The 17,730-nt window shown below is 41.1% G+C and overlaps 1 protein-coding gene across 2 annotated transcripts in view; it reads left to right on the top strand.

Moving 5' to 3' along the window:
* Positions 1-14,200, top strand: part of rims1a (regulating synaptic membrane exocytosis 1a) — a 122,317-nt gene extending 108,117 nt beyond the window's left edge. For both annotated transcript variants that reach the window (XM_008290557.1, XM_008290556.1), the window contains exons 20-29: positions 2,812-2,921; positions 4,316-4,434; positions 6,876-7,027; positions 7,131-7,345; positions 8,720-8,752; positions 9,947-10,112; positions 10,759-10,871; positions 11,109-11,210; positions 11,406-11,545; positions 13,960-14,200. In XM_008290557.1, the coding sequence (XP_008288779.1) occupies positions 2,812-2,921; positions 4,316-4,434; positions 6,876-7,027; positions 7,131-7,345; positions 8,720-8,752; positions 9,947-10,112; positions 10,759-10,871; positions 11,109-11,210; positions 11,406-11,545; positions 13,960-14,178 (1,369 nt within the window). In that variant the 3' untranslated portion in view covers positions 14,179-14,200. The remainder of the gene's footprint in view (positions 1-2,811; positions 2,922-4,315; positions 4,435-6,875; positions 7,028-7,130; positions 7,346-8,719; positions 8,753-9,946; positions 10,113-10,758; positions 10,872-11,108; positions 11,211-11,405; positions 11,546-13,959) is intronic.
* Positions 14,201-17,730: the final 3,530 nt, after the last annotated feature.

Here is a 17,730-nt window from a genome sequence, read left to right as displayed (position 1 = left end):
ACACACACACACACATGCAGGCACAGTCACAGATGAAGCATGGGTGTGTGACACCCCTTATTCCTATCACCATCATACCATCCATCACAGCATGCCTTCTATTTCCTGTTTTCCAGATCATAAACTTATAAGGCCAATGACGGCCGCTGACAGAGTCAGACTCTTCTAAATCTAAATGATTTATCCACCATCATGCTCTCTTTCAACCTCTCATTCATCCTTCCATCCATCTATCCACCTTTTTTTTCTGTTGTGTTTTGTTCCCTTTGCTCATCCACCATTCTCCAGGCAGCCTCGGACCCTGGAAACGCCTGAGTGTCAGACTCTTGGCAGGAAGCTCTCTGAGAGTAGCAGGTAAGACATGTACTGTAAGCCCAGCACATGTCAGACGCACTTATTTACAGGCAGAGCCTGGAGCGTCTCCAGTTTGCTGACCAGTTTGAAAGAAGCCATTTAGTTGTGAACATTTTAAACAGGTTTATGTGTTCTTTTAGGCCTTTAGTGGTTCTCACGATTAACCTAAGTCAATTACAGTCATGAGTGTGAGGGAGTTCAATTTTTGGTCCAGCTTTTATTCAGTATCTCCCTCTTCAAGGTCAGAGATCCCATAAAATCCCATTGATTTGGATTGAGACGTGCTGGTTGTATCCTCTGACCTACAATGATAACGTAGAACATCATCTTACAACAAACTGACAGGAAGACACAGCATAGTCTCTTCATATGTTTTATCTAAAGGCTCTCTGTGGCCTTTGTTAGCATAAACATATTATATGTGTGATTCCAAAAGCGTTTCAACTTTGTCTCCTAAAAATTAGGTTTTTATACAGCTGGATCTTTTTTTCAGATATGTTTTGGAGGAAACGGATAAAGTTTGGTTTACATCCTCAATAAAAGATACTTGATATATATGTTTGCAGCATCAACATGCAATCACAATCACAAACAGTTGTAGTTGATTTTATTTCTGCCAACATGCTAATGTTTAGCAGGTATAAAGCTGAGGGAGTTTTTAGCATGCTAGCCCTGTCTGAGGGACATTGTCAATGTTAGAACCTTGCAACAAAATAATGATCGTTCCTAAACTCAATTCAAGTCATTTGAGCTGCTTCAGCACACCAATAAAAAGATAAATGATACTTTAATTATTATGTTTCTTGTAAAACTTGTTTTATGTTGCAAAGTAATGGTAGATAAATATAATGTTTGGAGACATTGTTTGATCCTTTAGCATAAACTATTTTCACACTTTATGGTTAAAATTGTTGAACAAATGAAGGTTTAGGTCCATACAGAAAAAACTGTTTTTCTAAAGTTTCATTTAACATTATTTTAATTTTCTGTTTTTATTTATGTTCTGCTTTTTTTCTTCCATTTTTCCTCAAACCCATGTTTTCAACCCCATCTCTGTCCCTGCATGCTGCTGCTCACACACTGTATTGCGGGCCTTTGGGTTTGTATGGCACTTGTGTGATTGTACGCACTTGTGTGTATGTGCACCAGAATCAAGCCCACCTCCATCTTAAGGGGCTCCAGAGGAAAGAAGGCCCCACTGCGGCCCCTTGGTAAGGGGATTCCTTGAATCAGCTCCCTGAGGCAGATCCCCTTTCATTTGCTGTGGTGGTTGTGGTAGAGAAGAACGAGACAGGGCTGCTCTGTCACATAGTTCTGTTAGTTTGTGTGTTGTGTGAAACGTCGGTGCATTGTTACAGCATCTGGACACTGCTGCTGTTTGGTGTTTGTGTATTTATTGTGTTGTGGGTGTTGTTTGTTCACATGTGGATGATGAAATGTCTGTTTTGCGTATTTTGGCCTGTTTGAACAATACTCAACAAAAAAAAATTTAACGGGGTAATTTGTAAAACGCAACAGTAAAGGGACCAAAAAATGAACAAGTTATGGACAAATTTAACAGCTATCATTAGATTATTTTGCCTGAGACGGAGGATAGATGGAGTCGCTGGTCAGTAAAATTACAATTTGAAGGGAAATGTCTGTTACAATAGAGCTGCGATTTATTCATGTGCAAATAAAAGATATCTGCATTTACAGATATTTATTATTTAATGGAATAAGAAAAAATCAAAGAGATCAGCTGTTGTTTTCTGTTACTGTATTTAAAATAATCCGATTGAAGCGCCGCAACGAAACACACGACAAACTAATTGAGGTTCATTCACAGTTAAACAGAAAACATCAGTTTTATGAATAACCCCTGTTCTTAGGTGTTTTGTGAGAATGGATTAGAATGAATGAATGTCTGCAGACTTCTTGGGATTTGCGCTTGAAGGCTTCCACCTTCTCTATGTGTTGTTTCACTGTCTAAATCTTTTTTTTTTTGCTGCTCTTTTTGGCAACAGGATCTCTCACTATCAACCCCTGAACAAGCTTCACTTTGCTTCACTTTGTGAATATGATGTGGCCACTGATATTGTTGCTTTTCTCTCATGTCCAAAATTGATGCTTTTCCTGAAGCTACATTCTGTCACTTTTTTTTTTCTTTTTTCTTTTTTGCAACTTTATCTTTATTGTTACTCATTTCAAGTGAAGAAATATGAACTCACATCCAGTTTATGTGTTCCTGGCTGTTTTGTGAAAAGGATGAACTCAAGAAATGTGAAATTTGACCAGCAAAGATCCAATACTGGAGTACCCTGGACCACAAACATGATGACTTAAACATCGTTTTCTCTCCTTTTTATTCCCACTCTTTTCATCCTTGCTTCTATTCACTCTTCTCTCCCTCATGTCACCCTGTCCCCTGTCTGTTTTCTTCTCTATCTGTTTTACTCTTGTGTTTTTCTGTGTTAGGGGCCACCTCCAAAGTGGTGCGTCTCTTTCCTCCTCAGTGACGTCCTCCTCAGCCCGCAGAGTGAGACAGCTCCCACAGCTTCCCCCCAAGAGCAACACCGCAGAACAAGGTATGTGGAGGAGATGCTGTCATTGATGGATAATTAATATATCTGGTATCCATCGACCTTGAGAGAGTAAGATACGGAACTTCTAAACAAGAAGCATCCACGAGGCGACCACAGGTGCTTCCGTGTTCCCTGTGGACTTCAGGGTGACATTTTCGTTGCAGTCAAATCCTCATGCCCACATCTCTAGACTACACATGCTTTAACATCCATCCATCCATCCATTATCTATGCACCACTTAATCCTCACTAGGGTCGCGGGGGGCTGGAGTCTATCCCAGCTGACTTAGGGTGAAGGCAGGGGACATTCTGGACAGGTCACCAGTCAGACACACAACCAAGCACACTCACATTCACACATATGAACAATTTAGAATCACCAATTAACCTCGGCATGTTTTTGAACTGTTTGAAGAAGCTACAGAACCTTGTGAGAACCCACGTTGCACAGAAGGAACATGCAAACTCCACAAAACGATCCCAGGCGTCCCATCAGGTGCTAACAGCTGAGCCACCATGCAGCCCATGCTTTAACATACAAAGAAAAAATATACAACAAACATGACATAAAAGTTCCTATTTCACAAGCTGCTTATTCTTTCCGTCATTCTCTAGTATACATGAATATTGTTCGGAAAGCAGGAGAATGACGAGCCATGATGGACAACCTAATAGTAGATTCCCTTTAAATTTGAATGGCTTACTTTGGCTATGAAAATTAGAAAGGTAGGTCTTATCTTTTTGACAGCTCCTTTTAAATCCATCTCCAAGTTTAAGTCCTTATTAAACCACTGTTTAGTTTCATACTAGATCAAGTTATTTAGTTACAATGTGAACAAAGTCAACTGCAACATCCAGCAAAATATCCTGTTTAATTTATTCTGACGAGTGTTTCCAAGTGTTATCTGCTGATCCTGCTCATGACATCATTGTGAGCATTGAGTTGGTGTCACACGTTACCCTTTGATGGCAAATCTTCTGTCTGTTTTTAGTTAGCTCGTCTTCCAGCGGGCCATGTGATGCATCTTTATGGCTCATCAAAGGGCTTTCTTTCAATTTGTACAATCGTCCATTTGGACAAGAGGATGAACTGATCAGATTTTGGTGGTCAAAGGTCACTATAACGTCATAAAACACATTTTTGGCCACAGCTGAAGAATGCATGTACAAATTATGTCAACATTTCCCACAGACATCTAATTGAATAAAATGGTGAGGTGGATAATACCAGGAAGTTCTACAAAAAACACTTTTTTTTGGCGTTTCTGTTTTCCAGTTTTCTCACCAGTCACCATATCTAACACCACTGACCTTATTACATATACAAGTAAATGTCTTGTGCAGTGTTTGATTAGGTGGGAGCATATCAAGTTTCCTATTTTTTTGTGTTTGTTTAGCCCTGGTAGCAGAGGAGCGTGTTCGTGAGCTCCAAATGAGGGTTCATTCCAACCGGGTGTCAGCTGCTACCACCTCCAGCCAACAGGACCTGGACCGAAGCCTCAAGAACAAACAGGAGGTGGGCCACTTTTTTTTTGTTTTTTTTCTTTGTGTTTATTTCTTGGCTTCATTTAGCCTGATGGTTCATTTTTAAACAAACTCATCAGAAGAGTGGACACAGACAATAAAGGTACCAGCCAGGCAGCATGAGCCATAATGGTGCTGAAGTGCATCGCAGCAACAGCCCAAGAAAGTAATAAATTATGTTACAGTAATGGTGAAAACCACTCAATAAATGAATTGGTTCCAACTGGGCAGTCACTCAAGAATTCACCTGACACCTCAAATACAGAAATGTATTATCCATAGTGGCTGGTTTTCCTGTCTCTAACTTACAGAAAACAGACAGTTTGATGGGAATATCGGGACGCTGTGAGCATGCCAGTAGTTTTAAGTTTTAACATTACATTGTCCTGCAACATGAAATGATATAAATCTTAGCATAGAGATCATCAGCACAAAGTGTACAATACAGTTTACAAGTGTCAGCTAATGCTCAAAATGTGGATGAAGTAGTTGCAGGCAAGAAAACACAAAAATGACAAGACAAGACAACGTTATTGGTGGAAAGTGATTAAGACTTGAATGAATGAAAGAATCCAAACACCACTTAGATGTAACAGTGGCTTTCATCCTTCATTATAAAACCTAAATCGTAAATGAGTGCAGAAAAGATAAGATTAAAGGATTTTGATTTAGGCACCAGCCAGAGCTAGTGATACGTTCTATCATTGTGGAAACAGACACATTACAATTACTAGTCTACTGATTCCTTTTACTGTTAATGTGGATAAATCAGATGGCTCATCACATCGGAGGAAAATAATATCCAATAATATCTTCTTGTATATTCGAATTTCACTTCAAGAATGCAGTATTTTGGCAGTTATTTTGCCCAGAAAGATTTATTCTGATGAATGAATGTTTGACGTCGCCCTGACTATTTTTTTTGTTAGCTGAACCTGTTAAGGGTTTAAAGGTGCTTCTATTGGGGCGCTGCTATAGCTCACCAGGCTGAGCTGGCATCCCATGTAAAGGACTACAGTCCCGATGTGGAGGTCATGAGTTTGAATCCTGCTCATGTCCCTTTCCCACATGTCCTCCTCCCATTCTTCTCCCCCACTTTCCTCTCTCTCTCACTGCACTATCAAATAAAGGCACAAAAGCCAAAAAAATAACTTAAAAAAAAAAGTTGCTCCTATTGGTTTATGAAGTGACCTCACATAATTCCCATCGTAGCTCCACCCAACAGAAACTCATTTTGGTTTTTGAACTGCATTTTTCTCATCCTCCTGTTTGAGGATGTCGTAGTGTTTGGCTGCATCATTGAACTGCTGTTCAGTCAGATGTCAGGTCACTTTCTCAATAGATGAATTGAGCCACTACAGCTAATTGACTCCTCTCTCCCAGACATTTTTTTCTGACAGTTGACACTATTATTTTTCAAACTGTCTTTTTGAACTCATCATCTATGACAGCCAGAATCCCTTGACAGATTTTTTTTCCCCCCTTATTTATTTCTACAGTGGAATCATGGGGAGACTATGTGAACCCATTTTCATAAGGAATTTATTTCCACTGCTGCAGCAAAGAACATTGTCGGAGCCTTCAGAAAGTCTGAAACTAAAGTTCAGGAACTAGACTGACTTGAAATCACCTCCTAGCGTAGCAACGCTAAAGTTACAAACAACCCATAATGCAACACGCTATGTGGAAGACCATATTTACAGTCTCCATTCAGAAAGACTATGTGGGCACGTAGTTGTCTCATTAACGAACGTTAGAGGACCATAACCTCTATTCAGAACAATGTGGTGTTCTGTCTCTCAGGAGGAAAAACCCTGGCTTCTGCTGTAGTCAAACAGCATTTTAACCTCAAAATCGTCATGACACATACTTCATATTCTTCAACATGGAAATTAGACAGATGTTCGCAAGGCTCAACAGATATTTCACTGAGTGTGGAACATTATCAATGAGTTTCAATCAAAACCTACGCTGAACTCAACAACTAGCTGACTGACACTTGGACATATCCTATAATGTAAATCTAATGTAATGTACAGTGTTTACACATCCAGCTGACATAAAGCAACTTTAGACAATGATGTAAGTCCAGTACTTACTGTCCTTCAATATGTTTTGGTTTCCATCACCTCATAACCTATCTGTCTCTTTAGGTGCTAAATGTTTCACTATGTTCAAAAGCCAGTTGCTAAATGTGTCTGTCTGCTGTTTGGTAGGTAGTGTGCAGTGGTTTCAACAGAGCTTTTATCATGAAAACAGCTGAGTACCACAAGTGCTGATGAGAGCAGTGAGAGTCAAAGCAATGAAGCTGTGGCCTCTTAAAGCAAAACAATGAGCTGAAAATGTTCTGTCAAACCAAGGAGAATTCCATGTATGTGTGTTTCTCATACTACATCTGCTAATAACATTTCATATGATGTGTGGGTCCTGCAGCTCTACCGGAGGAGTAGTGAAAATGTTTCCCATAAGTCCTCAGACAGTGATGTCAGCGACGTGTCAGCCATCTCTCGAACCAGCAGTGCCTCTCGCATCAGTAGCACCAGCTACATGTCCATCCAGTCAGAGAGACCCCGGGGACGCTTCAGGTACACACACACACTAACTTGGCCTTTTTGTAATAGAACAGCGTTAAATAAACTTAGCTTTGGTTGACATTACTTGTATCATATTGTAAACTGTGATGATCAGCCGAGCCATGCGTGCGTCGGGTCGCCACATGATGAAGAGCACCAGCGTGAGCGATGAGATCTACGGCATGGAGCACGCCGACGGCAGCCAATCAGACACGGCACTCGGGAGCCTGGGGAGTGGGATCAAGAAGCGGCGCTCGAGCCTCAGCCAACGTGTTGTCTCCATCCTGCCGTCCAGACGGAGTCGCAGTACCTCTCAGCTTAGCCAGACAGGTCAGAGAACAGACTGACTGACAGTCTGAGCAATCATCACACAAGCTCACAGAGGCAGGAAAAAACCCAAGCAGAAGAACCAAAAGTCATAGAAAATTTCAGTGAAAAGAAAAACAATTGACTGATATTTGTTTTTCTCATCCTCCAGTCAAGCATCAGAAATATCATATCTCCAGGGTAAAACTAATTTATCAGCTATGGCGTGCAGCATCAAAATGTAGTCAGCTTAGAGAATCAGCTCAGCAGGCCTACTTATCCTACAGATCCTCCACCACATGGCAGCGCCAATCAAAAACCCTCAGCAAAGGTCTTTAAAGTTGCTGCGTGTATGTATTCATCAAAGAGCCACCAGCACAATCATTAGTGTAATTACAGTAAATAAATACCACTGCCAAGAAGATTGGCAGCCTCTAATGGCATCTAGTCTGTTTTATATTGTGTGGTGAATCAGTCTTTGCCTTTGGCAGATGATGGACAAAGTAAAAAGGTTAATATAAAATATTTATCAGTAAAGCTGAAATGGCAAGCTTTGCTTGAAAGGCATTTTTTAAAAGTAGACGGGGTGGCTCTAAAGTATATCGGAATTACCAGACTGAAAAAGCAGTGTTTCACTGCCCCCTGTGGTTGAAAGTTTTAAGTGTTTTCATTCGTGGTTATAAGAAGCCCCAAGTGCACTTTTACATCACTGCAACAACGTAGGAAGTTAATTCAACTACTGGAGTCCAGTCATAGTAAGATTTTCAACTGGTATCATAGTAAAACCAGCATGTGTTAGAGGCTGAGGCTGAAACATTACAGATGGTAAATGGGGGGAAAAAAGTCTTTTATAATAACATTTATAGCATAATCATTATTTTGCATTTTTTATTTAACACGTGCACTACAGCTAAACTTAATGAAAATACAATATGTTAGTTTATTTAAATACTAAATGTGAACTGGAACTCTGCAAGTAAGTTCAGATCGGCAGTTGTTTTGGGGTTTTTGTCAGAGAATAAGCATTTAAACTGTGAATGTTGGAGAGAAAATGCAGTTACATGTTAATATGCTCACATGCACTTTGACTGGATTGGAAAAACTGGTATGGAATGCACTGTGGGGGCATTTATTCCATGATTTGGTGAATCCTTGTCTGAACAAAAACAAGGTGATGTGATTATTAGAACTGTTTGTGAAGGGTTTCAGTACCGTGCACACACACACAGACAGACACCGACACAATACTGACAATACAGACGACTGCAAATACACAACAGTCACTAAGTCCTGAAAAATCATTTGTTAAAATGTTTATCAGTGTATCTAGTGTTTTGATGTTGTTGTTGTTGTTGTTGTTGTTTATTGGCTTTGTTGTTGTTGTATGTGTTATTACAGAGGCGGCGGGTAAGGCGGCGGACAGACAGAAAGGTAAAGCAAAAGGCAGGAAGTCAGACACTATAGAAAACACTATAGGACACTGTAGGGAGAAAGTGAACCTGTGACAAGTAGCACTTTAAATGAGCTGATGCTTGTGAGGGCTGATAGTCGCCTCATACAGGATCATATAACACATAGTGAGTGTGTGATCATCATAAAGAGAGTGTGGTACCATACTGTGTACTAAGAAGAACATCTAGTGTATCAGCAGTTAGATGCAACTTTTATGGTGTTCCTTTATTTATATAGACAAGCTTTAATCTTCTCATGACTTTATACGTAATGAACAAAGCATCACAATACACTTTTTACAGACAAAGTAGACCAAACTCAGGCAGACAGGGAGCCACAGAAAGAACGAACACATGGAAAAGTTGAAGAGTAGTTTTGTTAGAAAGATAAATGTTCCCAGCACTCCGTAAGCCCTTCCTGAACTCTGTCTCTGGCACGCTTCCTTACTCCACCCTCCTCTTTCACTATTATCTTTAAAGGTTGGTTCAGTTCTTGAAGGAGCCTGGCTGAGTCAATTAAAAAATATTCTCAGCAGTTTGATTGCTGCAGCATTCAGGGCGTATTTGCTTTGTATAATTGTGAATACACACACACAAGATGAAGCTGAATCTTAAAGAGCTTTGTGTTAATGATAAAAACAGCCAGCTTTTGAAAATGAGCTGAACTCTTCCTTTATGGTTACATGTACACTATGTGATTTCTTCGACCCTTACCTTCACATCCCTGTTAAACATTAAAGGTATGAGTGGACTGACTGAGCCAGTTTTTATTTTTATCCAGATCTTCCTGCGGTGACCTCATCACTTTAAAGAACATGAAATGTTTTATTCAATTTCAACATGTCCAATATGTTTATCTGCACTGAAGATGAGCACATTTTTGTCTTGCCATTTCTTTTTTGCGTGTTCAGATTTTTGAGATGTGGGTGAGGTCACCACAGGATATGAGTTTGCATGGGTTGGCCTGCACAGAGATGAATCTCAACCTATAGTTATCAGGCTTGCCAAAGTTGCTAGTTTGAAACTATACATTAAAAAATAAGACTCAGTTCAACCTCTAAAATTTTTAATGTATTCAGTTTGGCTATGATGACAAGAAATGCCTGATAACCTTGGTTAAAATTGTACATGCAAAGCCCAGTAGCTAAACATTGCTTTCCTGTGTTTGCCACAGAGGCAACAACAGGTAAGAAGGTGGGTAAGGGCGGCAGCAGCAGCATCCAGAGGAGCGTGGAGACGGGCATGGCGGTGGAGTATCCACGAGGAGGGTCAGCCATGAACCGACAGGCCAGCAGAGAGTCGACTGATGGCAGCATGAACAGCTACAGCTCTGAGGGGAAGTACGTACTCACAAAAAAGAATAGCGCCAATATACAGCAAAAGACATACACAGAGGGCCCAAAACATTATGAAGTGACTAGCATTGATTACCTCATATCAACAGAGCATGTCAAGGTTTCAGATGGATTTTATGGTGAAGCAAAGAGCCAGTTGTTCATCGCATCATACAACCAAGATTGTTTTTAGGTAGAAACTCTTTGCCCCTGACATAAAGACACTATGGACAACATGAAAATGTAGCCAACTCCATCTGCTGATGAAGAGCATGTGCAGTGATTGAAAGCTCCAGACAAGCTACTGAAGGCTACTGAGATCAAAATTGTACCGTCTTTTAAGGTCATTACTTTCAAAGGAACTTCAAAACCCACAACCCCAGAGTGTAATACAGACAACTTTATAGTGTTCATGGCTAAGCCAAGATAAAACTCCTGATTTAATGTAGGCTATTTGGTCAGGACTGACGAAGCTCCTCCAAATTCACACAATATCTACAACTGTTTCTACAGGCCGGCTAGTGTTTGGGTAGAGTTGCACAACTGCACAGTACAGGTGTAAAAAGTGCCCAGTGATAAACTGTGCTGTGTTGTAACGACTTTTGGCGTAGCGTGACAAGGACAGTGAATAATCTGTGCTTGTTTGTGTCAGTTTGATCTTCTCAGGGATGAGGTTGGGTGCCGACAGTCAGTTCAGTGACTTCCTGGATGGATTAGGCCCCGGTCAACTGGTGGGCCGACAAACTCTGGCAACACCTGCCATGGGTGAGTGACAGCTCCATCAGATCTGCTTCACATTTTATACACGACATTTCTGTATTTGTAATCCAGAAAGGACACTGCACTCTTAGGGTCTGTTGTCCTCATTAAATCTGAAGATACACTGTGTGTATATCGTGCTTTGTTCAAGACGTGATCGCTAACATTCGTACATATTTGTCTGAATGTTTGCATAGTAAGTTTTTAATTTTGTGATTGCTTGTGTCACTTGTATCGCCTCAGGTGACGTTCAGATTGGTTTGATGGATAAGAAAGGCCAGCTGGAGGTGGAGGTGATCAGGGCACGAGGCCTTACCCCCAAACCAGGCTCCAAATCCCTCCCAGGTAACATTCACATTCATGTGGAAACAACAGAGCAATGCAGCCGAAAGCCATTAGATCCAGTCACATGCACAGCCTCCCTCCCTGCCTCTTCCTCTTCCTCCTACTCCCTCTGCTTTTATCATGTGTCTGTTTTTTTTTTTTTTTTTTGACCTTCTCCCATTCTCTGTCTTTCCTCCCTTTTAACTCCTTCTCCAGCTCCCTATGTCAAGGTATACCTGCTGGATAATGGAACATGTAAAGCCAAAAAGAAAACAAAGATTGCACGAAAGACCCTGGAGCCGCTCTACCAGCAGCACCTGCTCTTTGATGAGAGTCCCCAGGGCAAGGTGCTTCAGGTAATGACCAAGTAGTTTTTTTCTTTACTTGCTTCTTCGTCATGAGAATACACACTAAATGAATGAATAAAGATTAAACAACTGACTGATTTTAGTGCAGCAGAAAACAGTTTTAAGGTCATAGTTGAAATGAAAACGACCTCACTATACTGTGAATGTCAAGGTGCTAAAAATATACTGGACACCAGAGCTGTAGATTTGAGACTTGGACTTGATGCAGACTTAGGTCACAAAAATCTGACAGATTTAAAACGCAAAAAAAGTGAAAATGTACCCAGAAAAGTTTGAAACTTACAGTTAATGTAGTCTCAGTACACAACCACCATGAAAAGGTATTAAGCTCCCTTTTATGTCTATCTTATACTAAACTGTATCAACATAAAATAAAGGCTTCCTGAGCAAACACAAAATCCACATTATAAATAATAACTAGATTTATTGAAGTAAGGTCTTTAAATTAAGGTTATTTGATGCCTAAATCAGGGCTGCAGGGTGGCTCGGTGGTTAGCACTGTTGCCTCGCAGCAAGAAGGTCGCCAGTTTGCGTCCCAGTGGGGACACTGGAATCTTTCTGCGTGGAGTTTGCATGTTCTCCCCGTGCAGCGTGGGTTCTCTTCAGGTTCTCCGGCTTCCTCCCACACAGTCCAAAAACATGCTGAGGTTAATTGGTGATTCTAAATTGTCTGTAGGTGTGAATGTGAGTGTGCTTGGTTGTCTGTCTCTAAGTGTTGCCCTGTGATAGACTGGTAACCTGTCCAGGGTAGCTTCGCCCTGAGTCAGCTGGGATAGACTCCAGCCCCCCCGCGACCCTAGTGAGGATTAAGTGGTGTATACAAAATGGATGGATGATACCTAAATCGCCAATGAGAAGGAGTGATTGCCCCCCTGAACTGGATAACTAGTTTGACTTTTAGCAGAAACAATTGTCAAATACTTCCAATACCTGGAAATCAGTCAATGGCCCGCTCCTCTTTGCAGAACTGCTTTAGTGCAACCACATTGGAATGTTTTCCAGCATGAACTTCTCTTTTTAAGTCCAACCACAGGAGAGTTCAGGTCCAAACTTTAACTAGACCTTTCCAAAACTTTATTCCTTTTGAGCTCCTCTGAGGGAGACTTACTCCTCTGCTTGGGATCAGTGTCTTGCTGCCTAATCCAGTTGTCCTTGGGACTCGACTCGTGGGCTGACGACCTGACATTCTCCTTCAGGATTTTCTGTTAGAGAGCAGAATTCAAGTTTCCCTCAATTACAGAAAGTATCCCCAAAACATGTGGAGATGCACATAAGCATTCCAACATCATTACTCTTCCACCTCCATGCTTGACCACAGGTGTAATGTTCTTTTTGTGGAATTCTGGTTTATATATCTGGCCCCCTGTCTTCCCGAACTGTTTAACTTTCGACTCCTCAGTTCATAGAACATTCTCCCAAAAGCTTTGGGGGTCATCAAGTTGTGTTATGGCTAAAGTCAGACTTCAATTTCTGCTTTAATGTTTTCTGAATTAGCAGTTTTGTTACCCTTCCTAGACTGATGCATTTCAATCACCTTCTTCCTCATGTTTTTTGGATTTTCTTTTGGCATGGCGTGTGACTTTCAGCCAAAATTCGTGCCTCTGAAAATGGTCTGTTGAAGTGATGATTTGATTGAGCATTAGTAATCAGGCATGTGTGTGTCTAGTCCAGCTGCAACCAATTACCAGTGCAGTTTGGTAGCTTTTTTGCATTTAGTATCCACAGATGCAAATACTTCCTCACACAGGCCCAGTAGTAATTAGATAACCTTCATGCTTGAAACTTGTATTTTGTGTTTGCTAAGGTCGCCTTTGTTTTATGGTAGATTCTGTTTCTGACACAGTTTAACGAGAGATGCACACAAAAATAGAGGAAATCCAAAAGGGTTGAATACTTTTTCGTAGCACTGTATTTGTCAGGATTCAGAAACCTTAAAAGTCAAATGACTTTCAATTTGCTGGTAAAGACTTTGAATATTAACTTTTCTTTAATGACCACCTGAGACTTTTCTTCAATAACTACAAACTAGATTTAGTGGTTTAAGACTTGTCTTTAATTACTTCAGATTTTTCTTTAAAAAAAATTGATTTGACTGAAACTTGTTTGAGTGCACTTGAAACTAGACCTAGACTTTTGAATGACTTGAGACTTAAACTGAACTTACTTTGAATGACTTGCCATTTTGCTTTCATATTTCTTGAACACTTGAGACTTGTTCTCTTCAATAGCTTAGGACTTAATGTGGACAACACTTAGAAACATCTCTGCATCACCGACTAGTCCTTTGGTCTAAAAGCATTTTAAAAGCTCTAAATTTTACTTGATGTCTTGAGTCTGAAGCCTCTGCGTCTTTCCCCGACTCAACATTTGGTAACTGGATTCATCTTTTCTCTCTCCTCTAGGTGATCGTATGGGGTGACTATGGACGATTGGACCACAAATGTTTCATGGGTGTAGCACAGATCCTATTGGAGGACCTGGACCTCTCAAGCACGGTGATTGGCTGGTACAAACTTTTTCCGCCATCTTCATTGGTGGACCCTACATTAGCTCCGCTCACGCGGCTGGCGTCTCAGACGTCACTGGACAGCTCAGGACCGCCGCCGGGCGTTCGGTCCTAGTGACCGGATGGCGACCGCCTACCCCCAATACCCCTTAAATGACAAAATAATGGACCACAACTACTGGACCACAACTGAGCAGAGGGCGAGAACACGCCCCGAGGACGACAACGAGAAGCCCTCGGTCAACCAATGAAAAGCCAGACGGAGAGACAGGGAATGAGAGAGAGAAAGAGAGAGAGGGAGAGACAGAACTAGCCAATCAAAGCTTAGCTGGAGTCTGACAATCATGTCTCACACCTTCCCTCTTCCTCCTCCTTACACCTTTTTGTTTTCAAAGCTTTGCTTTCTTTGTTTTCTCCTCTGAGCTGCAGCAGTGGAGGTTTCTGTCCAGCATTCTTCACTTCTCTCTACTGTTTCTTTTATTTCTCTTTACTTTCTTGTGCAGCCCCTATCAGAGCACCCGATCAAAGTGGAGTCCTCCACCTAGTAGCCCTCCAGCCAATCAGAGTAGAGCTTACTGCTAGGCCACAGGGACAAGTGGCGTAAACGATGTGTGGGAGTTAGTAAGTAGCAAACTGTTGCAGCTTCATGCAACTCTTGTCTAGAGGTTGGCTGTTGTCTCTACAGGTGTTACCATGGTAACAGTATCGTAGACGAGGGGCAGTAGTTTGGCTCAGTCTGGTAACCTTTAAGGAAAGGGAGCCTGCACATGCACGTGCACATTCTTAGCCTTGTGAGATATGAAAGGAAGCACAAGAAAAGCTTGACTCCTTCATTCAGACAGAGGTAAACAAAAACTTTTCTCTATGTTTAAACCAAGAGGAAAGAAAACAGAGGCCAAATCAGTTATTAGCTTTTTCTTTTTCATTTGGGATCATTTTTTTCTGTCTTTGTTTTGCCTAGAGTTCAGAATGGTACCACAAGGTGCAGACTCCCTCTGTGTACGTGTATGTTTGGTTTTCGAGCGGTGGTGCGCCGACGATCAAGGTCAGGTCACATTTGCTCGAACACCCTTCGCCCAAACCTCACCACCCGTCTCCTCCCCTCCCTGACCCCTCTAACTCCCCCTGTAGGAGGGAGCAGCATGACTCGGGGACGCCCCGCCCCGGCCCCAAGCTGCATGCACGTTTCTTTTGTTCTGTTTGTTTCGTTTTTGTTCCGTTCTCTACTTTTTTGTAAAATCGAAAGACGAGACAAATTAACAAACAATTCTCAAAAAAACAAAAACAGAAAAAAAGACTAGACTATGTGTGTTAGTTCCACATACTTTTAGGCCAGCTTGTATGTTGCATGTTCTTGTACAGTTTGCTCGTACTGAATATGAATACAAACCGAGAAAAGCCAAGCCATCCCTGCCCCCTGACAGGAGCGGACCAATAGGGGGGGATCAACTCCACCCAGGCCACGCCTACCACTCTGGGTCTAAATATCCATATTAGGAAGTCTCCAAAAATATTGTCTTTGTTTCAGTTTTTTCTTTGAACCCTTTGAACAACAGTGCTGTTCTGTAGTACTGAGCATACTCGAGCCCCTGGCGTATCTGAGGATGTAGGTGTCTAAACTGTAGTTTAAGACAGTCGGGGCTAGAGACAGAGATAGAGAATGTGTGTATAACAGCTAAATGTATATGAAGTATCATTATGAGTTTGACAGAAATTATAAAGATATAGATATATGAATATAAAAAGAGTGTATCTGACTGTACACCCGTCACCGACACACACACACACACACGCACACCTTGTACATACAAATCAGGATGAGCGGCTTGAACTTAAGTTATGAACAAACAAAACATCGCTGACACACAAACATTCCTGGTCTTGTTGAGGGGAGTTTGCGTCCGGTGCTTGAGCCGCTGAGCGGCATCGAGCCACGGGGGGGCGCTAATAGGCCTTTATTTTTGTCCCAGTTGCAGAAAAATAAGCAGAACCAATTGGAACAAAGTTTATTTTCTTCTCCTTCAATCCCCCCGTTCCCTGTTTATTGCTATTGGTTTGGACTGGACTTCTAAAGCCAATGAGAAATCTGGTTTTGCAGACATATTTTGCAGATGTTTTTGTTGAAACCCTTGGCGGTATGGCCGACTGCCCTTTCCTTTGTCAGTATTACTCCAGGAATACTGATTGTTTACAGCCCATGGCTCCCCACTCCCAAACCACGATTCTAGACGAAAGATGAAGTATTCACTGCAACAGTTCTTGTTTGTATAACAGATGTGGCTCTACTGATGTGTATGTTTTATATTCAAGAGTTCATTTTTATTATTTACAAATAAAAGACTGTGTGGAAGAAGATTATGGCTTTTTCGAACCGAGTGGTCTCAAGTTATTGTGAAGCAGGTGACTTCAGATATTGTCTATGATTTTGACAGCTTCTATTTTCATCACTTCACATATTATTACAAAGTAAACCTTTTGCTATTATATAAGAAATGCCCTCGTCATGTTATGGCTTTCTCATGGATCCACCACTTTATGACCGACGCTGCAGTGGAATCAGGTTTGTACTAACTCAAGTGATGTTTTCCCACTAGTCAAACCTGTTACAGTTTAATTTGTGTTCCCACTCTTGCTATTTGTTGTTCCAATGTGAGTTCTGAGAAAAACAAATTGGTTTTAGTAAGTGACACATGTAAGCAACACTTAGTACAGATGCATGTGGTATGATGTAGTTTCATCTAGTTAACCCTTTTTAAACTGAGAAACGTTGGCCTTCCATGAAGGTAAAAGATAGTGAGGTTGTTAGATGAAAGAATGGGACACTTCACAGAAAATCCTTGTAGAAATAGTTGTAACAATATAGAAAGTGAGCAGAAACAATAACTAACAGTCCATTTACTACTGCACTGAGTCTACACGGTTAGTTTCACTTTTGATTTGCACTGAATCTTGCAGTTCCAATCCCAGGCTACTGCTGCCACCCAGTGGTGTGACCAGAGATGACTCGTCTTTCTTAGGCCAAGAATCCTGTTCTTTACTAAGAAAAGCACATCCTATATACAGTCTCTCTTTTCCGATCTGAGCTGCTCAGTTCATCAGTGTGTGCATATTATCAACCCCCAGCTCCTATTCTGTTGGCTCACATTTTAGGCCATATTTCTGTCATACAACAGATGCATTTTACAGAGCAAATGAGTTTTAGCAGCACTATCTTGGCACATTGCACCTCTACGAGCAATGAATGGTAGTTATTAGATGTGTGGAAATTTTACATCTTTCATTAAACTAGCAGAATCCGAGGCAGTGAAAAAGCTGATTTACTTCTTGCAAAACTTTATTCAAATATCTTTCATTTAAAATAGACAGGTTGGGGAGGTGTTAAAATGTAACAGCACAGCTTTAGAATTATTTCAGTATCTAGTTACACACTTAAGATGCTGAGAAGCCCAGGACATCAAAAACGGCACTAAGAAATTCAGGAATCAGAATGTTTTCCAATGTGTCTTCCAAAGTGAAGATTTGTTCGTTTCATAGTGTTCTGTGATTGTGAACGCAACATGTTTTGGCTTCAGACTAAATGTTAGGTAGTTTGGATGTGTTTATATGTTGTGTGTCATAATTTTCGGACTCTTTATACACTGACAGTCAGTCGATAATGGAGGTAGAT

Source organism: Stegastes partitus, unplaced genomic scaffold (assembly GCF_000690725.1).
Source record: "Stegastes partitus isolate 25-593 unplaced genomic scaffold, Stegastes_partitus-1.0.2 Scaffold683, whole genome shotgun sequence".
Lineage (NCBI taxonomy): Eukaryota > Metazoa > Chordata > Actinopteri > Pomacentridae > Stegastes > Stegastes partitus.
Note: the sequence above shows the minus strand (reverse complement) of the source record. Positions and strands in the feature narration are given on the sequence as shown.